Raw genomic sequence first — 23,945 nt, forward strand, 5'->3', positions numbered from 1 at the left:
ATAAAATTATAAATTGGTTGAAGGTAGCCACTGTGTATTCCATAAAGTGACCATATCAGTTGAAGTACAAACATTGCACTGGAAATGTTAATGAAAAAAATAGATCAAGATCAGCCGTTTTTGATATCACAAACAATGAAGCCAATGGTTGGATATGTAATGCACCAGTCAATTGTAACCCCCCCCCCCCCAGGTCTGGGGGGATAGTTGGGGGAAATGGGCCGTGTTTTTTTCAGGTGGCCCCGCAGAGTCAGGTGAATGCGGTGGTTTTGTCTTCGCTTTAAATATAGCGGGGAATGGGCCTTACCTAGGGTCCCTGGGGTGCAGGGGCATTTGGCGGGGATTTTACCATCTGTTAGTCCCCAAAGGGCGGGGATTTTAGCTGGGGTTGGCTGGACCGAAAGTCAAAGTCCCCACTATTCCCCGGACCTGGGGGGGCTGTGGTAACAATTGATTGGTGCATAATAACCATGCTTTGATTCACTGTCATGTGTTAATAAAAAGGCATGTTACAATGAGTAAGCACTTTGTGTAATTTTCCCTTTATCTTAACTCCTACAGAAAGTATGCTATCTGATTGGTTAATAGCAGTCACATGATCAAGATGATTATTCCATATATCATAACCAACTTTAAATATACCTGAAGGTGGCAGATATTCTAAATTTATGGCGAATTACTGGTAAAAATGATCCCATACACCAACAGCTACTAACATTTAATAATGAAAAGAATAAAACACTATAGAACTTTATTCTGTAAAATGCAATTCCGTTAATAAGTAGCATTCAAGGGGTAAATAACTTTTGCAGTACTAAATAATTTTGTCCTGAATTTATCTCCCTTACAAATTATTTTTTTGTGTGTTTTCTTTCTTTTTTTCCAATGCAAACCAGAGCCGACCAATTTGTAAACAATCTGAATAGGGTTGCCATTTGCACAAATTGAACACTTAGCTGAATAAACAATCTAGATTGCCTGTTAGATATTTTGCCTGGGAAATAAATCCAACTTTGCATATACATTGATTTTAACATCATCCCCAAGCTCTTACATGTGGTATGAAATATATTTTATATGAAATTCATAAACAGATATTTCCTCCATTGAACATGTAACAATCTTATTCTTTAGGAATAAATCAAAGGAAGCTTATCTACTCCTGATAATATTGATAAATGTGTTGAAAAAAGCTGGTTTCTATCAGTTCTACACTGGTCGAAATTAGCGAAAGTTAAGCCCTACACTGGTAAAATGATTGTTTGGGCTTCTTCAAATTCTTCATTTTATAAATCAGGGCTTCTTGAAAATGTTTGATTCCATGCAATAGTGTAAGAAATGGGGCTTGTTAATCCAAAAGTCAAGTTTCTCTGACTGTTTTTAGCCTTTCTGTTCAGTGAAGGAAAAATAAAGGCTTGGTGTTGTTATGGTTTGTGTCATGTAATGTCTAAATGTGGGCCAAAAGAAAACTATTAAAGATGTTTATATGAAGTTGGCAATTAATTAATACATTTGTGTGGGAAGTCATAGTGTTTGCATAATAAGTTAATTGCTCCTTGATCAATGGAAAAAAGGTTAATTTTATATTTCCACTCCAGGAACATTTCATCATACAGAGTAATTCAGTAAATGTTTTGGCATTGTCTTGCTATACACTCTACTGTAAGTGCTTTAAAGAGACATTAACAGTTACAATGTTATGCTTCGGTTAACTTTTCTCTTAATGATGATCAGGGTATGATATTCTGCTTTATGATTGTTTGGACAAAAGCTGCTCAATTGGATTGCTTTGAAAAAGAGTATCATTCTTAATTAATATTGTCATCTTTTATATGATCCTTAATTCAAATCCCAATCCTTCCATTGTGTAATGCCTTTAATCTATTTTGATGTATTTTTTAAGAAAAACTTTCATTTTATGTAGATGGTTTGATTAATGGTAAAAAATAAATATTAACCAGGCTTTTGTATATTAGGATGCATACGCACATGATAATCATGATTTTTCATTTTTATTTCCTCATCTTTATATATAATGACACATAAATAGCACAAACATTTTGTAACATGTAGCAGTATTTATATTTGTGGTTTTATAATTGAGCAATTTGTTAAACAAATACAATGGCTTCAGCATGTAAGAAAGCTACACATAATTTCAATTATTGTAAGCTTGGAAGGAACGTACATTTGAAACTGAACTTAGAGAAATACTTGTCATATATGTCATCTTTATAATGTTAAGAGAATCATATAATGATTAATGAATATTTCTAGTCATAAGAGAATGATGAATGTATATTTACAGAGATATTTCTTACACAGCAGTTCCATATTTATCTACTGTTCCTGGCTTTGGAAGCGATAATTTCAAACCACCTTCTCTCTCCCCCAAACTGTTTTGTGAATACAATGACACAGTGTCACGAGAGTTAAAACTCCGAGGTGGCTTTTTGGGCGGACTTATTCCAAGATGGCCGACTGATGCACTCATGGGATTGATCGAGACACTGTTACTCCTGACAACGGGTTCCGAAGCATACTCTGTCATGTGTTGGGCTGAATAGCCATGTGGAAGTGTTCTGTTCCGATGGGGAATGTACTGTGGCTCGCTGTGTAATACATGGCCGTTATGTGGGAGAGTGGCTGATCTATACGGCGTGTTATATGCTGTCGACTTACTTGGTAAAATAAAACCATGTTCGTCTCTAACGGGAATGAACTCACTCTCAAATCGTTCTATCTTTCTTTGTTTGTGATATCTCGGATCATCCTCATAATCACCATTATGAGTCGAACTTAAATAATTATTTGTAGAAGCATAAAGTCTCGGCACATAAAGATTTGCTTCGTAGAAGGGATCATTTGGGTCAATGAGTATTGGTGAGATATTTTCCAGCAGGGGGGATGTCGATTCACACTGGGATCCGTCGCTTCCCTTGGAATGACTGCTTGTTGTTTGCTGGCCTTGAGTACACATTTGTGTCACATCCTCGGGCTCAGAGAATTCTGTTTTAAATGAAATGTATGTGTTGGTGTTTGTGGAACTTGGGACACTAGGCCGCTGTAATGAATCATACACAGAGTCTCTTTCTTCCATGTCATCATCTATAGATAATGTCCCATCAGGCACACTGTCGTAAACAATGGGCTCATTTTTAGGATTAGGTTCTATAATTCCATTAGCTTTTAAATGCTCTTCAAAACTCATTCGAATTGACTCTTTCTTTTTATGCTGATATCTTTTACACCTCCTGACACAACAGAAAATAATAACGAGAATGACTAGAAGAAACACAACACCGCCTATAGTAGCAGTAGCGATAATGGCGTTCCTGATCCTGTCCTTACTTGCGTCTTCATCCTCCATTGAAGGCTGAAGGACGATGGCTGGATCTACACCTTGTAGAGTCACCAGACAGGAATCAAAGGCACGCCCTAGTTTGTTTTCAGCATAACACTCATATTCGCCTATATCTTTGTACCTAAAGTCATAAATTTGTAATCTACTTGTGGTCATTATAACACCCTTATATTCTACTTTGAATTTTCGTTTTTTGTTAAGGTCAATGGGAATGCCATTTTTTAACCACTGAATGTCCACATGTGGGTCGGCAGTGTATTTACAGAAAAGTTCGACATCTTTTCCAGGAATGGTTTCAATATTCCTGGCTTTTGAGTACAGTCTGATGGGACATATAAACCACTCTCCGGTCAGTGAGGAAAATGACCTCTGGTCCACTATAGAAGGTCCATTACACATGGGCTCTTCCTGCGGATATTTCCACTTAAGTCGTTGAACACCAGTCTCACTACTGTTCTTTAACCAGTGTATCAACCATCGCAAATTACAGTCACAAAACCATGGGTTGTTAAACAACTTTATTTCCTTTAAGTTTGTGTTAAAATTGTCAAATGTGGAATCATTTAATTGTGATAATGCGTTATTTTGCAGTTCTAATTGCTGTAAACTGCGCAATCCACTAAACGCTCTGGGATGAATACTGTAAATATGATTGCCTGACAAGTAGAGATTCGTCAGCTTTGAAAGGCCATGAAATGCATCAGCTTTGATGGAAGTAATTCGGTTGCCGAGTAATGATAGGGTTAATAGAGATCTTAGGTCCAAAAACGAAGTTGATGGAACTTGGTCCAGGCTATTGAAGGACAGATCCAGATACATTACATTATGTAATCGACCAAATACTCGTTTCTCAAGTCTAGACAAGCTATTATTGTGAATATGCAATACTTCCAGAAACTCATATTTTGCAAAAGCGTTATCCTCCAGTTGTGTTATTTGGTTGTTCGAGAGGTCCAAAACACGAATGTTGTGGGGTAAGTTTGGTGGAACATGGACCAGCCTCTGGGCAGAGCAGTTTGCTACCCCAGTATCTTGGTTATTTGTCGGAATACACTCATAGTTTAACGATTGTGCGTGATTAAATACGTCCACAATAAATAAAATGCTAAACACATAAAGCACCAAACCATCCATATTTTCCTCCTGTTCAAAGTGTTGAATTATTTACTAAGAATAATCCTTCTTCTTTACAATAAACTAAAGGCTATCCTGCACATAGCTATCATAAAGTCATTCATTCCCTGTGAACAACATAAAATCACCTTTCAGCATCATTTTCATGATATCTGAACTTTTTATGACAATTGATGTCAATGAGAAATTCATCAGAACATTTTCACAACTTCTTCTTATCATACAAAGGCTTGTAAATTATTTTTCTCTTCTATCACTGAGAGATTACTTTCAAATGAAACAACTTCCCATTCATATTTCTGTGGATTCTATGAATTAAATCCTTTGCAGAACAATAATTTACTCTGGGTGTAGCCACTACTGATATGCAATTGGTGCTTTTGTTTATTATGAAATGGGTAATGTAATTCATTGACAAAGCTTAAGGTATTGAAACAGTCCTACAAAACTGCTTCTGTCACTGTCCGTACAACATCTTGAGTAATTGTATCCATATTGATTAATCCATGAAGCATGTGTCACAAAACAGTATTAGTTCCATCCATTGAACAAGAAATCCACAATATGTGACGGACACAGATTTTTACGTAATCTATGTCACAAGACAGCTTCACAGTGTCGGAATTGGACTGATTGAGAAGACTGCTGTCAGTAGCTGGCTGTCTGTATCAGAGTAGCAGTTTTGTCACAGGAAGGCAGAATACACTCTATTTGTTTGAAGTTTTCCAATAACTTGCTGATTCTAGCACTGAAGCCACATCTTGGTCGGTTTACTTTTTGCCAAACTTGTTTATAAGCACATTCCCCTACACAAAATGTTCTCATCAGATTCTTTTCCTTAACTTTTATGATGTTAGAAGTTCTTAACTAGTACAGGCTTTCCAAGGTGTATTTTGCCCCTTCTTTGTGAAGAGTTCCATGAAATACTCTTCAAGGAGTCTTCAATAGTTGCTTGCTAAAACCTCACTTCCTGTCATAAAGTGGTGGTTCTCTTATCCTTGGTTGATATAACACCATCTGTAAATATAAAAAGAAGAAATATGATTTCAAATCCTACTTATATTAGCTCATTTACTATTTCATTAATCATTACAGTAATATTTGGCAAAAAATCCATAACAATAATGTGGCATGTTGTTTGATGGATGGCAGTCTTATAGAAATAAATAAAAAGGTATTCCACTGTTTTTTAGTTAATCAAATATGCATATGATATCGTTAATTGACAAATGTCAAGTAAAAAAAACAGCACAGCATCTGTATTCAATCTTAAGGGCAGACATGCCATCATTAAGATCCATATTAATGTTTGTTCATATGTAGAATTCATGGGTAATATATACAAAGTAATGCCATTATACTCCTAGAAGCTTGATCTGTTCTATAGATTTCCCCTTGTACATCAGTAATGGATGTTCATTTTGTGATCTGCCAGTGAAAGGGGTCAATATTAAGACATTTTTATTGAAGAATATCATGTTGGAGCTGGTAGCATTTGGGAATAAAGGCAGACCGAACTACTTGATAGCAGATTTCACAGATGAAATATGTCAGATGTTAATATCAGACTTTCCTACTGCTCTGAACAAAAACAGAAAATATATTTGCTAAGGAAAGTTTTGAAGACTTCTGGGAAATCCAAGCTTTAATGCCCCTGAGAAAGTTTTTGCTAACAAGTATTGAACTATTTTTTATGTATTATGATAGAAAAAAAAACTGCTGGTGTATATGCCTCAAATAAGAAGGGAAGCCCCATTATGTAAATAATTGATATCATACTGCTCAAATTATGCTTTTTCTTCATTTCCGGCCAATTATATAAGATTTCAAAATGAGATCAATTTTCTTATCATGGTTTATTACATTAGCTGATAATCTTTGCCTTAAAAATGCATTAATATAAAAAAAATAACTGATCAACCAGCATTAGATATTGTCCTGTGGATAAAATATTTATAATAAAACACACTGTAATGATAAGTCTTACGAAAAAATGGCTCCATATATTTTGCTTTTATTATTCAATACTGAATAGTTAACAAACAATTGAATAGATTTGACCAATTATGAGTTGTTATCAAAACTGTACCCATAACTCATTTGATATATGTTAACACAAACATTTCATGCCTTTATGTACAGTTTACATGTCAGTAACATACATTATTATAATACAAGTGTATATGGGTTTATTGTTTTACTGACGAAGAATATACTGTCATTTATATGGAAGCTTCCTTGCAGTTATGTCAATGTTAACAAGCCAACTGTATCATAATGGCATCTCTGACAAGGGCGCAAACATGTATCGGCCCATGATCAGACTCATGCAGGAATGAGGAAAAAAACACAACAGTTTAAATCTGCTCATTCCAATGGGGAACAGATGTTTCAGCATTTTTTATGTCAGTTACACTCCGATTTCTCCCGAAGCATTACATATAGGAGCCCTGGGGAGGGAAAAGAGTTCGGAGCTGAACATAATGTTACTTACAAACTTGGGACGAATAATTATTTATTTGAAAAAAATGTTTCATTAAGACCTTTAGAACAGCTGGTCACATTGGTGTTGTTGCTGGTATAATTATAACACTGTGTTTTATGATGTGGTAATATACTAAGTCTTAAAATGTGTTTCAGAAGTGGCTGTGCTTTTTAACTGCCACTTTTCTTTTTTGGTCTTTGTAGTGTTTTGTTCTTTTAGAATAGAAAAATGATGTAAATAGATTACTAAAACTGTGAGTGAAGCAATGAACAGGGCTGTCTGAAGTCTTATTCCTGATTGAGTGATCCAACGAATAAGGCTGTCTAAAGTCTTATTCCTGATTTAGTGAACCAACGAATAGGGCTGTCTGAAGTCTTATTCCTGATTCAGTGAAGCAACGAATAGGGCTGTCTGAAGTCTTATTCCTGATTCAGTGAAGCAATGAATAGGGCTGTCAGAAGTCTTATTCCTAATTCAGTGAAGCAATGAATAGGGCTGTCTGAAGTCTTATTCCTGATTCAGTGAAGCAATGATTAGGGCTGTCAGAAGTCTTATTCATTATTCAGTGAAGCAATGAATAGGGCTGTCTGAAGTCTTATTCCTAATTCAGTGTAGCAATGAATAGGGCTGTCTGAAGTCTTATTCCTGATTCAGTGAAGCAATGGATAGGGCTGTCAGAAGTCTTATTCCTGATTCAGTGAAGCAATGAATAGGGCTGTCAGAAGTCTTATTCCTAATTCAGTGAAGCAATGAATGATTCAGTGAAGCAATGAATAGGGCTGTCTGAAGTCTTATTCCTGAATCAGTGAAGCAATGAATAGGGCTGTCTGAAGTCTTATTCCTGATTCAGTGAAGCAATGAATAGGGCTGTCTGAAGTCTTATTCCTGATTCAGTGAAGCAATGAATAGGGCTGTCTGAAGTCTTATTCCTGATTCAGAGAAGCAATGCATACCATGTAGGACTGTCCGTAGTCTTATTCGTGATTTAGTGGAGCAATGAATAGGGCTGTCGGTAGTCTTAATCCTGATTCAACGAGCAATGAATAGGGTTGTCTCTAAGAAGGCGTATTTCTAATTCAGTGAACCAATGAACAGGGCTCACTGTAGTCTTATTCCCGATTTAGTGATGCTAAAATAATTTGTGTTGAAGTTGGACTTCTTTAATTATCACCATAAAATATAATGACAGAAGTCTGATGACATTTCAATGGATGACATTTCCTGTCATCCATTAATAGTATAGATTACCATTGCAACTTTTGACTTGTCAAGGTTGCCTTGGAGGGTTTCATATGGTTTAAGTCTTGTCTGACAGATGTTCCAGTGGCCCTCAGACAGAGTAGGTGCCATCACTGATGAATTTACCAGAAATCTGCCAGCTTCAATTTGTTATGATTATTATTGTTTTCATGAGGCTTTGTGTACCTGTGTTGTGATTAAAAATCTAGGATAGGTTGGGCTTGAAATCTGGTTTTGATTGTGCTCCAGCTTTACGAGTACTTTTAATATTAAATAATTCCTTCAGTTATAACTCTTATGACTCTGATTGTATTTAATTGTTGTTGCACTGCTATAATTACCCAAAACCTATGAGCTTAGTATTTATTTTGATTTACTTTTTCACCTTAGGAGGTTAATGTTGTGGGGCTAAAGGTGTGTGTGTGTGTGTGGGGGGGGGGGGTGCTGTTAGGGGCTGTGCACATCCGAAGCAAGTGAAGCCCCGATGTTGCGCCTCACTAATAGTATTATTAGCCTTGGATCGGCTTCTGTTTCAATGTAATATCCCTGAGGAAATATTTTAATTTAAGATTTTTTTTTGTTACCCCTGAAGATATTTCCGCAATTTCATTATCTTTGACTTAAATAGTAGCCGTAATTACTTAGTTTGACAAAGCCCCATCCTTAGAGAATTATACAGTAATTGCTATAGACGTTTGGTGTCTTATATGGTATCTTCGAATTATCCTTTCCAGAAATACCGTTATGTAACATACATACATTACTTTTACTAGTTAAAAGAATGTAGAATTATTGTGCTAGAATATCTTACAAAATCAGAACAAATTGTACTGTGAGTGTAAAAGTATGTGCAATATTGCCAACATTGCAGAAATATTATAATCATTAAAGAGACAATAACCATCACACAAGTGTCTAAATAGTCTAAAATGAGGTATCATCAAGATCTCTTTCAATACCAGTTATACACTGTTCCCAATCTTTGACATGTAAGCTTAGCATCACATGGCATTGTTCGTCCTGTTCCCATGTTATTCCTGGACAGAAAATATGCTCCCCCCCCCCCTCCCCTTTGCATGTTAGTCAATTGACTGGTATTTTTGTCAATAATTTGGGCATTAGTAGCTCTGTGATAGCCCTGATGGCACTCTTACTTTAGTCCCCTCTGAGTGGCGCTGTACATTGCATTCACAGACATAAAATTGGCTGTGTGTAAGAATCAAGACTTTAGTTACTTCAGGTTAGAAATCTGATATATATAATTCAGAAATAGTAAGACGCCTAAATGGTCAAAATATCGGAGCCTGCTAGAATTGCTTCACGTGGCTTTAGGCAATTCAGTCTTTCAAGAAAAGATCTAAATAAGTACCTAATTCATAGCCTTTCTCACCGAAGTGTAATTATTAACTCCCAAAAAATGACAGCCTTAATTTACGGCTGAGACAGCAGCTTTTGGCGAAAATATCGGAAGCCATGGTAACCAAATCTGTCAAAGACACGATTTTGATGAAGTAATGTCCGGAAATAGTTCTTCTTAAGTGTCTTAAATTATCAGAGACTTTAAGTAAAAAATGTGTAATTTTGGAACATAATTGTAATTTTGGGAATAAATGAGAAATTAATTGTTAAACATCTCTTCTATATTGCTATTTTTTCTCCAGTGTGACTTTTGTTTCCTTTCAATAAAATAGAAATAAATGAATCATTTACAGGTTTTATCAATTACTTTGTATTTAAAATTCACTTACTTCAAATGAAGGCCAATCCCTCTTCTTGTGAGAAAGAGAATGATCACTGTTTATGTAAACATACTTGACAATGTAGTAAATATAGAACATGCAAAATGCATTATTAGACAACCTGAAATTAGGCATGAGTCAGACATTTTGTCATTGGCTTGTTTGGTGACATTGAAAATTTAAAACAAGGTGATGATAAAACTAAAATAGATTAAATGCTAACATGGAAATTAAGGTGACAATTTGAATAGGTACATTGCATTTTAAAGTGTAATTAAAATATATTTATACCATATGGCCTTTAGATGGAAAATAATGAATCTTTTAATTATCCGATAATATGTATCTAATGTCTGAGTGATATTGAATTTACGGTAATTATATGTTATTATAATTAGACAATCAGTAAGTGCATCTAACTGTTAAGATCTGTATCTGGGGCTCTTGCGCAACATGGAATGTTAATAAGACGTTTAAAATTGTCACATGCGAGTACATTCAATTTTTGTCTGGGCACAAATAAATGTACACTTCAAACACCCGTCACAACAAAATTGCAAACATGATGCAACCTCCTCGCAATTGATTTCATTTGCATTAGATTTGCAATTCTGCTGGGACGTCTCAGTGCAACCATTTCTGCCCATACTTGGAATAAGGGTATAATCACCAATCATTCAGTGACAGGTTTTGCAACTTGTCAGTGATCGATCGGCAACATATTGGCAACTGCATGTTCACCATAAAAACAGCGAAAGGCTTGAAACAAGCTGAGACCAATTGGTGACGTATTTGTCACTAAATGCACCTGGGCAGAGATTTAGTGTTGTCCATCAATCGTAAATTCGTAATACAATGCGTACAAAAAGGTGCTTTTCATAATCAAATAATTTTTTTGCTAGTTATCAAGACTTTTACAGCAGAATAGTTAAAATGCTGCAGATGCTGCCATGATAATGTACAGGCATTTCTTTGTGTTTTTTGCCTTTTAAGCAGCACAATGATATGTGTGGAAATAATGGATATAATAAAAAATCGTTCAAGTCATCTCTGTAAATACTTGAGGCTGTTGAAGGCAGCTGACAGGTTATTTATGAGACAGTTACAAAAATGATCTCCAGCATACTTGGTAACTGTACAGATCAACATCCTGTCGCAGAGGAAACGCCAGTCAGTCAGAGCCTGAACACTGATCTGTCACAGACATGTCGTCACAATGTTAAGGTTGCAAAAGAGTCAATTCATTTGTCTGGGCAAATTGAAACACGCACAAACTCAAAACCAGTCTGCAATAAAAATAGAACCAGTTGAAAACCTATAGGGGACCAATGACACTTCTGAGCTTCCAAATCAGTTGAACCCAGTCTTTTAACCGAAAGTCAAAAAACCTCACTATGTCCCATATCTGGGATGGGGGGGGGGGGGGGGGCGGCCGTGTTTACAATTTTGACTGGTGCATAAGCAACTTCTGAAACCTCTTTTGATTTTTTGTCTCCACTATATAAACATGTTAAATCACAAGGTCGCAATGTTAAAGTGTGACTGTGGCTTAAATTTCCCAATTAAGGTAACGTATAAATAAATATTTTTTATAAATAAGTTATACTTAGTAAACCTTCACGTACATTAACTGTTCAAATATAGACAAAAACAAAAAATATATACAGTACACTCGAACAATTGGTACAAGCCATGTAATGACTTATGTATGATTATTTTATGCAGTTTGACTTAATTATTACCCTGTACATCATTCCGATTTCGAATTTGATCATGTGTCAGACCTTGCCTTATCAGTCTACAAAGGACTGTTAGCAGTAAAAGATGTTTTGAATTTAATATTGATCTGTAACATTTATGAAATTTCTGTATAAAATTATTATCTAAAACTGCAAACAATTTTGATGTAAATATTCCATGCAATTTCACAAATGTTTTTTTTCATTTGCCTATAATGTTTTTGGTAAATTATAGCTGTTTGATGATACATACACTTGAAGGTAATAAAAGTCACAATGTTTATGATCACTTAACAAACAATATTTTAAAGCCTGAACTTTTAAGAGAGCTTTTATGAATAATTTGAAAACATACCGACAGTATTATATTGACCTTTATGTCACATGTCTGCATATTAGTCCTTTAATTAGCTGCATGTATTTTCAAAAATGATTACAATATTTATCGGCATGAAAAATGTAGGTTCGTTTTTATCTTATGTAACTAGAACAGCTGATGAATTAATTTGAGTGACAGTTTACTGCACTTGTTAAAGGGTGTTGACAGTTGTCCCTGTCATTTATTGACATGTATATCATCACTTGTATCATGTAGGTGACCAACAGATAGATAGTATGGTTACTCTAAGGACAGAATAACTAAGTGCTTGGTTGATTTATTTGACATACATGTGAATGATTGAAATTAATCATCCAATACAAACATTTCAGTCTGTTTCAGAATTCCCTGCCAGCAAAAAGGCTCAAATTCTTCTTCTGAAGCTTGGATAAACAAAGTGGTGGATTTAAGAGTAAATTCATTTAATAACTTAAATTTCTTACTCAATTAAAAAATGACCAAACATGTCATGGGAATGTGGCATCTTTACTGACAGTCCACATTTTGTCATTTGTCTGTAAAATCTTTGGAGTTGATTTTGTTCTGGCAATTGTATTTACTTTAGACAAATCTGTGGTCAAAACTTCATCAGCTGTCAGTTCCTGTGGCTTATCAGGCTCCAAGTCTGGCTACTGTGTACCCATGGACTTTGAGAGGTTTATCATTATGATAAATGTTTCAGATTCAGATATCCCTTGTTCGCTTGTCTGTGATGGACAGTTGATAAAATAATGTGTGTCTTGTGCATGTCTTCATGGTTTACATTTGGGGATAACCAGCTATTTTCACACACACGTCTGGCTGATGTACTTCCTCTTGTTATCATGAGGACATGTAAAGTAATTGCTACTGCACCAGCACAACCCTTGTTATTGAAATTATCATGAGTTAGTGTATAATGAAGTAAAAACTACTGCACTGACATAACCGTAGTTATTGAAACTATCATACGTTTGTGTATAATGAAGTAAAAGCTACTGCACCGACATAACCGTAGTTATTGAAACTATCATATGTTTGTGTAAAAATGAAGTAAAAACTACTGCACTGACATAACCGTAGTTATTGAAACTATCATACGTTTGTGTAAAAATGAAGTAAAAGCTACTGCATTGACATAACCCAAGTTATTGAAATTATACATGAGCATGCAAGTGCATAATTTCAGTGAAGTGGGTGAAGTAACTGTTTTGTACCACGTTGTCAAGGACAACGTTCAATAACTAGCATGCTGTAAAAGTGAATAGAGTTGAAGTTGCAGTACAATCAAATGAATTGAATAATATAATGATCTGTTCAATTTTTTACACTTAATGTTAAAAACCCAGCCCTGATCTGTGTGTAGCATGATAGAACAAAACAGAAAAACATACCTTCACAAAAAATAAATAACAGTCCTTGAGACTGTTTTTGCTAACACTTCATTGTTTGGAACAATCACTAACTGTGATTTGGTTTGTTTTGTCAACAAAACACTTATCTAGGAAAACTATTAGATAATTCCAGTAATTCCACTCTTGCATGTTGTATAAATTGTTCACATTGGTAAATATTGCTGTAATGGCATGTTGATGAGGCTGTAACTACCTCTTGTAAAATAATCATAAGCTTCTATATACCAGCAAGGTAATTACACTTCCAATCAATAACGGTTTACTGAGAAACTCTGGATTATGGGTCAATGGCCCAGGTAAAGCTTGAAAAGAGCACACATAGGGAGATATAAAAAGGTCAAATATGTATTAAAGATTGCTTATCATTTAAGTTAATTTCAGCTGGTGCATTTGCCAGTTTTAACGAATGACATGAACTTCATGAAGCTGGTGCATTTACCATATTTAAGGTCATATGGCATTAATGAAACAGGTGCAGTTGCCAGATTGAATAACATGGCATAAATGCAGCTGGTGCAGTTGCCGGATGACATTACATTTATGCTGCTGGTGCAGTTGCCGGATGACGTTACATTTATGCTGCTGGTGCAGATGTCAGAATGAATGACAATAAAGCATTTGTCATATTTCATGCCATTACCGTATTTTCTCGACTATAAGACGGGGAAATTGGGTCCCGATTTTTACCCCCAAAGTAGGGGACCCGTCTTATAAGCGGGTCGATAAAATATTAAAAAAAGATTCATGTCAAAATCAGTAAAATTTTACATAGGATATTCGTCTATCCAGTATATCGTCTGCTGATACAAGTATGGGGCAATTAAGTAAACAACAACACGAAATCTCTTCACCGCGCGTGCTCTGACGTCACACAGTGTACCGTTATTTCTGCATTTTTTCTCATGGCGCGTGTCAGTATAATTAGTTTGACAGATATATCAAATCAATAAATTGGAATCTTAATATGATGTAGGTACCTAACTGTCAATTTGATTAAGCAAACAAATGACAATGCGAATATGAATCCTTTATGTTCGTCGCCAATCAAGGGACAATATTGCCTAAAGCATTATTGCTAAACAAACACCTATTCATGCCTCGGCTTTTCGCAGTTATGTTATTGAAGCCATTTATTTTGCCGAAGAACTTCATTAGTGTCTTCAATAAAAAAAACTAAAACATACATATGTTGTTATTGATGAATTATTACAATTCCAATAAGTAACGACCTGTCCTGCAAACTTATGTACTCATTTTTAACCTACCTCCAAATAGAGAGCTCACAGTTGACCGCCATTTTCTTTGAGTAAAACAAAAACAGTTACCGCGAAAGTCGATAATTGTCCGTTGAGCTTGAACATTTTTACACATTAGGAAGAATTTTAGCATTTTAGATTTGCTTAAAAATTGACCCCGTCTTATAAGCGAGTCGAAACAAAAAGCACCAGATTTCATGGGCAAAGTTAGGGGGCCGTCTTATAAGCGAATCGCCTTATAGTCGAGAAAATACGGTACATTATATAATGCTGATAATTATTTTGCCAGATTAAATGACATAACATTAATGGAATTGATGCATTTGCCAGGTTGATGATATTAAACTGAATTAATTTCTGTTGGTGCATTGCATATGATAAATACAGCTGATGCATTTTCCAGACCAAATGGTAACTTGTTAAACTAATACATAATTATCATGATATTACAAGGAGAAATATTTGTCTCTTAAATTCAAATGGTACTAACCTTCCTGAGTAGGAAGGATGGGGTAGACTTAAATGTAATTAATCAAATATTTATATATCTATTTTGTAAGATAACTGAAAAATGATAGTCAAATGGACACAATAAATGGCAAATGAAATTACATACCTTTATATGAAATGATTTTATTTATAGCTGTATCATCTTAAAGAAAGATGATATTTTATCTGATTCATCTGTGAGATACAGTTATGACAATTATCTCCTGTAGGAAGTGTCCAGCATAGTGCACTCTGTTGTCCAGCTATCTTGACTATCATGATATTTGTAAATATTATCTGCGTAATCAACATAATCTGTTTGATGGCGATAACTTTATTGTTGACTCTCATACATATTTACATTTACATTCAATAGATGTCATAGCCAAACATATTTATCACATGTTTTAAATGTTTTTGAGTTACATTGATTATCTGATAGGCACATGATGATCGAAGCACTTTCTGATACCTCTTCATACTTATGTACATTTATGAACATTTTGTTCACTTAAAAAAAATCTTCACTTAAGTTTTGTTCTCTTCTATGTTAAAAAGACCATTGTTTCATACAATTGAGTAATACAAAGTTTGAAATAAAGAGGACTTCGGGGTTAAATTATGATGTCATAGCTGTATAGTAACTGCATTGTATTATACCTCAGCCTGACATAAATGAATCTTTAAGTATAAAAATGAGCATTTTGGTACACTATATCATAATGTGAACTATTAAGTTGCAATTAATTTTCTTCAAAAGAAATAATTTCTTGCAGTGAACAAATATGTACATTAGTTTGTAATTAGTTTTATTCAATTTTTAATCTTTACAAAATAAGTTTAAATAATTAAATCGCTTGAATGTGATATTATTAGCAATTTGAATAGTGTCATAGATTTTTGAATATATATACACACAATAGACCATTGGCTGAAAATGTCAGCCTTTTTCATAAATTTGAATGATGATTACATTGTATAATATAGAACATTATAAGTCTCCTCACTAAAAATGGCATAACATTAAAATTTGAGTACTCTGCTTAAGCTTTTACATAAATTAAAATACAAACCTTTTTCTAAAATCCTGTATTTCAGACAGCGGTTTAATGTAGTTTAAGCTATTTATACTTTCAGTCCAAAGACAACCGTTTGATTATATCCTGAACATAATAAATTCCCCACTGCTCATGTAAACGGACAGTTGACAATACCAGTTGACAAGCTGTTCAGTTCGTTATCTCCGAGAAAAGCACCTTATGTGGCGAGATTGATCAAACACAAGCGGTCTTGTCACAGTTGACACTAGTCTTTGTAGCGGTCGGGCCTGCTATGGTGCACGTTACAGACGGCCGACACAACCACACTTGCACCATGTTAAATCACTGACTTCATAATCACTTTTAATCTTTTTGTACATTAAAAACCCTGACTGCTTTATGGCTTTGTAATGCGTTGATTCTGTATTAATTGTGGTGAAAATACCACACAGTGTTACGCATTGAAAATTGCATGATTTGTTAATAAAGCATAAATTTTGTCAAGTTAAATCCGGATATAATTTTATACTTTGTTTACTTTCTTAATCATATTTACGAAGGCACTTTAAAGGCTTAATAGCCAAGTATTAAGAAAGAAAGTTATGTAATTGATAGCTTTAAGCCATCCTTCTTAACAGTTCTCACATAATTTCTTAACCTTTTATGATTAAATATTGTATAATTCACTTTGATATTTGCAATATTATACATAACAATTATGCATTAAATGGAGATTTTAAATTATTGTTTTGCAGTGGTTTATTGAAAAATAACACTAGTATATAAACTAGAAATATTATTTTACTGACAGTGAAGAACATAAAGACAATGCACAGTCCTGGGAAGAAAAATCAATTAATCAATAAATTTTGGTAAATTCCAATCAAATTTCATTATAAGTGATATTTTTAGCATGAAATATATATAAAAAAAATATTTCAGTGTAAGACGGCAATATATTTCACCTTGTGAACACAAAAGTAAATATGTTGTAGTGGCCAAATAGCACAACGAATTTGACTCAGGTGAAGTATAAATGTTGGTGCTCAGCATTTGGTGAATTGTAATATTTGATATCAGAGATTTACACCGAAACAAAACAATTATCCTCTGTCTAAGTTTATCACATCTTCAACTTACCTTAACATAAATTATTTTTTATCCATGTAACATCCACATCAATGTTGGTTTAATTCAATAATACTGAAAACAATATTGAAAATGTACATGTCAAAACCACAAAATACAAGTCATTTAAGGATAAAAGTACTATTTAAACACTGTGTATATAGTGCTTGGGGGATTGGTACATCGATACATCACGTTACTGTTAAACTACTGTACATTTGCACAGCCCATTGAATCCTCCAGTAATAATGATCGAACATTATATTGACTTGTATCCCCCAAATTACTTTCAATAATGTAGCAAGGGCTATCAGACACAAAAACCTTGATGAAAGCTGTAGATAACATTGAGATTGGGTCCCAGTTGTAATAATATTTGTGAAAACATAAAAACATTAGGCAATAAATCAATTTTATTTGCTTTGCGAATGGGTTTCAATATTTAATAGGAACGCATTACTGCATATCCTGGTGCGAAAAAATGTTAGATATTTCATTTCATAGGCATTTAAATTAGTATATTTAAATTTTTACAATTTCAGATAATTATGATTTCTTAAAAGACTTATTTATAGCAGTATGTTATTTGTGTTTTGAAGCTTTGATGGTTTTGCCTTGAAGGGATGTGTCCTTCATAAGTTAAATGAGAAAACATCACTTTGAAAAAGATCCTGAATTATTTATAATTGCCCTGTATTTCCCATAGGTCGTATTTCCATAAGCATCATGCAGAGTCAGTTCAGATTTCACAGGTGAAAATGGAAAACAATTAGTGACTGTGTTATTGATATAATAGCTACATAGTTCTAACCTCAGGGGCATGGAACAAGGTATTCATTGTACAGAGGATTGTGTCATCCCTTTGTTTTCCTTTCTAGATTTCAAACATGACACCTATTTGAGGTAATGATACCTTGTCAGTCAACCAGAATGCAAACAATTTGCTCTGATTTCCATGCTAAGTGAGTATAAATATTTATACGAAAAGTCAATACAGGTCTAAATGATGACGGAATATAAAGCGGTTGTGAGACACTTAACTTGTGTGGGCATCATGAGTGTTGGCTTTTTTTTGTGCACCATGAACCAGTCAATTGTAACTACAGCACCCCCCCCCCCCCCTCCAGGTACGGGGAATTAGCAGGGACTTTGACTTTCAGTCCAGCCAATCCAAGGTTACAAAATCCCTACCTTGCAGGAACAAACTGCTGGTAAAATCCCGGCAAATGCCCTCTGCACCCCGGGATATCCTAGGTATTTAAGACCAATTCCGCACTATTTTTGACGGGACAACAAAACCACCACATTCACTCGGCCATGCGAGACTGCGGGGCCACCTGGAATGTAAAAACACGGCCCATTTTCCCCGGTATACGCCTGAACCGAGGGGAGCCGTGGTTACAATTGACTGGTGCACTACATCCAGTTTGTGCATATTGCACAAGTTTAGAATGTCAAATTGCACCATAGCATGAGTATACTACCCCAAAACACACGATTTTTCCATATCAGCAGACATTTTCTTTTAATCTATATCAAAGAATTTGCACACAATGTTCATTTTTTTTAATTTGCCACGCATACCACCCCGTTATAGGTACTTTGGTATATATATTTTGTGCAGATATTTCTTGATGACACAATCTCTCCCGCCAAGGCAATGCATTTTTTGCAAGAAAACACATTGTTTGTAGTGTACAAGTAGCGTTTTGTAAAATCTCTTTTTTCTTAATAAGCCAAGCATAAAAACAACCTAAGTGTCAAGCATCTGTCAGTGCAGAATAATTTTTTGATCACCTCATCTTGTATTTTAGGTGTCTTCCTTTCATCTTAGGAGTCCTTGGCTTGAGCCAGACCATCAACATTTTTACAGCAGATTCGGTATGCCGCTCCTGGCGCCTCCTATTATGTTCTTTACCCCAATGCAAAGAATGCCTTAGATAAAATGTTTTCTCTGTTGAATTTAGATTGTCACTAATTTTGTAAGACATGCCGCTGGCATTCAATCTTTCATTTTCTCTCATAAATTTATTGTATTGATTGGCTTTACCTGCAGAGGTGTTTTCTTTGTATATTAGTTGACTGCATGCGAAGGTTTATCAGTTTATCACAATTTTTTTCCCGCAAAATGCAAAGCACTTGAATTTTAAAATGAACAAAATATATTTTCTTTCTTTCCTTTAAAGATGTAAACAGTTGATGTCACGTCAGCTAGATTTGTAACCTTAATTATTGTCAAAAGCAGTTTGTCACAGCTAGATTTGTCACCTGAGTTAACGTCAAAACCAGTTTGTCACAGCTAGATTTGTAACCTGAGTGAATGTCAAAACCTGTTTCTAGTATTGTATCCTGAATTAATGTCAAAACCAGTTTGTCTCAGCTAGATTTGTAACCAGAGGTAATGTCAAAACAAGTTTGTTACAGCTAGATTTGTAACCTGAGTTAATGTCAAAACTGTTGATGTCTAAGCTATTGTTTTTTTATGTCAAAGGAAAACGTTTTGCAGTGCATTTATGTGAAACAAAAGGATAATTTCCAGCAGTACATTTTTTATGCTTCAAAAACATAAAGAGCACACGTCAAATGGGCCTTGCTTGAGAGGGAATTTATCTGAAATGAACAATTGCTATTACAAAGTTTTAAAGATGGTAGAGAGCATAAGGTTTTTAAGTTGACAAAAGGATGCACAGGGATGGCCTGCAAAGTTTGTAATGTTTCATCCAACCGAACAGCTGGATTTCCATAAAAGTAATTAAAGAGTCCTGCAATCTCTGATGGAGTATTCTTCTTTCATCATGCAGTAGTTGTCTTTCACCATGTTCTAGTTGTCTGTATAGGACCAGACTTGGACCATGTTTCCCACCACATAAAATGTACTGGCCAAAGTAGTTTTATGTTGGTCCTCAATTAAACAACAATAAAACAAAGGTTGTGAACAAATTGTTTCCAAATGAAAGGAGGATAATTATGCTTTCATCTTTGATTACTGTGCAGCTTGTTGAGAGGAATGTTTATTTGGGGTCATTTGCAGTGAAGCATTATATATCTTAAGTTTAGTTATGGCATCATATAGTGCATGTATTTAAATATTTAATTTAATTTTGATTCTTCACATTCAAGTATGCAAAACAGTTTAAGCCTGTCTTATTAAGTACTATAATACATTTGTTAAGCAGTTTAGTGACGTAAGAACCAAATTTTCTTTTAGAATAGCAGAAGATAATGGATTATGTTACATCGATAAATCATTTAACAAACATCTTCTATATGTAACTTGAACTTTAAAAATGAAGTTTGCATTTGTAAAATTTGCATGTCCTGTTATGTTTTAGCTTATAAACAATACCAAATAGAAAAAACATCCTAACAAGAGCAGTACTGTCAATGATATTGATGTTAATTCTTGAGTTCTACCAACTTAAATAAAAAAATCTCAGTTTTGAAGGTCCAGGGGTGCTTAAGTGTTTCAATAAAGGTCTTAATGAGTTGATTGAAGTCATACATTGAAATTATTTAGTGCCATATTTTCGTTACTTTGTTACATATTTGAGTGAATTGAACTTTATCCCATGAATAATTTAAATGAAATCAAAGTTGAGGAAATGAAAAAAATCAATGTGGTGCAATTTGTGACATTTATACAGATTTAAAGGTATTGAAGTTACAAATAAAACCCCTTATTTGAACAGCCCCCAGGGGGTTAAGAGAAACAATTTAACCAGAAATGCACAATGTATATTTTTAAGTCCACTTTAATGATGGTTCTCAAACCAATATAAGTCAAGAATGTAGACTAATGATCTTCTCCCATAAATCACGGGCAGTTCAATATGAACGTGGAGGCTGTCACAGGTTTGCCGTTGGGCATAATTACCCCCTGCCTTATCCTTCTTAACATTGGCTGCTAAAGTGTTCATCACCTTTTCCTCAAACATTAGCACTTGAAGTATCCGTTTTATTCATTTTTGAACACTTCTTCTCAACTTTAATCATTATGGCTGGAGTCAAGCACACAATAGATAACTAATGGAGATGAAATAGTTTTGTAGTTTTTATAGTCTTTGAAATTGCAGGGTTAATAGATAGTCAATCTTTACTGGTCCAATTGACAGACCAATTTTCATTGATTTATCATTTTGGGCATTCAGTTTTTATTTAATAAAACAAAATCATTAATTGTCTGTTCTCTTGAAGATTCATTTGGTATGGCAGACCATGAACATACTATTTATGGTAGGGTTTTAGCGAGAGTTATGGAAGGTTGATGCACCCTGTCCTTTTTTGGCAGAATTTACCCTTCCAACCTTAATAGACAGCAGCATGCATGGGCACACTTCTAAAGTTTCTTTTGATAAGATTAAAACTGATTATACCTTTATAAATATATACAAACTTAATCATAGCAGATGAAACCATATCACTTCAATTTTACAAATATTCTAAAATGTCAGTGAAATTCATATTACGTTTAAATTCTTCACAGTGCTTATATTATACAATGTGCCCTTTTCTTCCTTAGAACCCTGTCCCTTTCCTGCAACACCCAACCGAGCGAAAACCCTCTTTATAAAAATAAAATTAATGTTTCAACGGCATATATTTGAATAAATGAATGTTTTATCAATTGCAGGACTCTATTGTGCCTGATATTGCATAACACTCTGTGGAATTCTTAAAAGGCTGCCAGTGCTGATTAAAACACACATCAATTCAAATCCTCTCAAAGCTGAGAGACATATACTTAAGAATCAAGCATTGTGTCTAGTGGAAATTTAGCATCCTCATTAATTTACAATATTTAGCCCTTTGGATATATATATTTTTGGTCAAAGCTTTGGCATTCTGTCCTGTCAATTTTTGGAATGTCAGTGGGTTTTCCTCTTGGACGGCCCTTAGGCCTTACAGACATTGAATGTTTTGTTCATGAATTATTCATGAGGTTGTAATGTATTGATCAGGATGTCATCCTTTTATGTGCTTTACATATAAAGAGGATTATCTCCAGAATTGCTGATGCAGGGGAATTCTCTATTTACAGAGAAACATGTCTTATCGGTGACAATGCATAATTAAGTGTTTAATCTTTTACCCTGGTGGAAAAGATTGTCTGACTTTCTAAGTGCTCCTAGATTGGTTCTTGCCTGTTAATAAAGTAATATTAGCCTCTGGAAGGCATATAAGCTTGTCTGTACAAAGACTAGATTACTTCCAAAAGTAAATTGGTTTGAATGTTTAATCATGCAATTGTTCTATCTAAGTTAAGTACCATCCTGAGAATCTTCTGGTAGGAGGCAGACATATACACTTACAAACAAAACATTAAAAACACAGCTGCAATGCCAAAGGTTGAATGTGAGCAGTTGCAATTAATGCCCATGAGTGATGTGAGCAGTTGCAAGGCTGTGAGAAGATGCAATGCCAAAGAGTGATGTGAGCAGTTGCAGTTTGTGAGCAATTGCAATCCTCATGAGTGATGTGAGCAGTAATGTTGCAAGGCTGTGAGAAGATGCAATGCCAAAGAGTGATGTGAGCAGTTGCAGTTTGTGAGCAATTGCAATCCTCATGAGTGATGTGAGCAGTTGTAAGGCTGTGAGCAGTTGTAATTCCCAAGAGTGAATGTGAGCAGTTGGAATTCCCAAGAGTGAATGTGAGCAGTTGTAATGCCCATGAGATATGAAAGCAGTTGCAAGCCCAAATGGTTGCAAGGACAAATGTTCATTTTATCAGTTGCAAGGACAAATGTTCATTTAAGCAGTTGCAAGGACAAATGTTGGTGTGAGCAGTTGCAAGGCCAAAGGTTGGTTAAGCATTTGCAAGGCAAAAGGTTGGTTGAGCATTAATGTAAGATCAAAAGTAGGTTTGATCAGTTGCAATACCAAGTAATTGATGTAAGCAGTTATAAGGCAAATTGTAGTTTCAGCAGTTGCAAGGCCAAAGGTTGATGCAAGCAGGTGCACGGCTTAAAGTTTATGCAAGCAGTTGCAAGGCCAATTGGTACTTTCAGCAGTTGCAAGGTCAAAGGTTGATGCAAGCAGCTGCATGGCCAAAAGTTTATGCAAGCAGTTGCAAGACCAAAGGTTGATGCAAGCAGTTGCAAAAATTTTAAGGCCAAAGTGTGGTTCGAGCAGTTTCAAAGCCAAAGGGTGGATGTGGTCAGATGCAAAGCTTAAGGGATAGTTGAGCAGTTTTTAGGTGGAAGATTAGTACTAAACTACTAAAAAATGTTTGGTTTTTATTACAATTTTTATTCTTTAATATTTATTTGTGATTCCCGACCAACTAAAACATTTTAAAATATTCACTTTCTAAACCTTCATCTTATGTCTGCATAATTATCTGGCTTGACATTGACATTAAACATACAGACAATAATATTGTTTTGTTTCAGTGTGTGATTTGTATTATAGCAAAAGCTATATTATTTATACGTTAAAATGACAATTTATTGTAGTTTTTCAGAAAAGCGCCAATTAAATTGTATGTGAATGTAATGTCATTTTGGAAATGACACTTTGAAATTGTGACCTTGCCCCTTTTGTGTGGACGTTTGATTTGAATG

The 23,945-nt window shown here is 34.7% G+C and overlaps 2 protein-coding genes across 5 annotated transcripts in view; one reads left to right on the forward strand and one right to left on the reverse strand.

The window, feature by feature from the left end:
• The window catches only part of LOC128226482 (protein YIPF5-like), an 81,208-nt gene that overhangs the window by 41,115 nt on the left and 16,148 nt on the right, over positions 1 to 23,945 (forward strand). The gene's annotated exons all lie outside the window — the stretch shown is intronic.
• LOC128226479 (leucine-rich repeat-containing protein 24-like) lies at positions 1,999 to 17,606 on the reverse strand. 3 transcript variants are annotated; one of them, XM_052936367.1, is made up of 2 exons: positions 17,399 to 17,606; positions 1,999 to 5,515 (listed from the first exon to the last, which is right to left on the reverse strand). In XM_052936367.1, the coding sequence occupies exon 2, from the start codon at positions 4,496 to 4,498 to the stop codon at positions 2,318 to 2,320; it is 2,181 nt and encodes a 726-aa protein (XP_052792327.1). In that variant the 5' UTR covers positions 4,499 to 5,515; positions 17,399 to 17,606; the 3' UTR covers positions 1,999 to 2,317. The 3 variants fall into 3 exon arrangements, with proteins under 3 accessions (XP_052792327.1, XP_052792324.1, XP_052792326.1); XM_052936364.1 differs by lacking the exon at positions 17,399 to 17,606 and adding an exon at positions 16,292 to 16,701; XM_052936366.1 differs by lacking the exon at positions 17,399 to 17,606 and adding an exon at positions 9,971 to 10,110.

This window comes from Mya arenaria, chromosome 3, assembly GCF_026914265.1.
Source record: "Mya arenaria isolate MELC-2E11 chromosome 3, ASM2691426v1".
In the NCBI taxonomy this organism is placed as follows: Eukaryota; Metazoa; Mollusca; class Bivalvia; order Myida; family Myidae; genus Mya; species Mya arenaria.

Coding starts and splice junctions, on each gene's coding strand:
- LOC128226479 (XM_052936367.1), bottom strand. CDS start 4,498: ATGGATGGTTTGGTGCTTTATGTGTTTAGCATTTTATTTATTGTGGAC.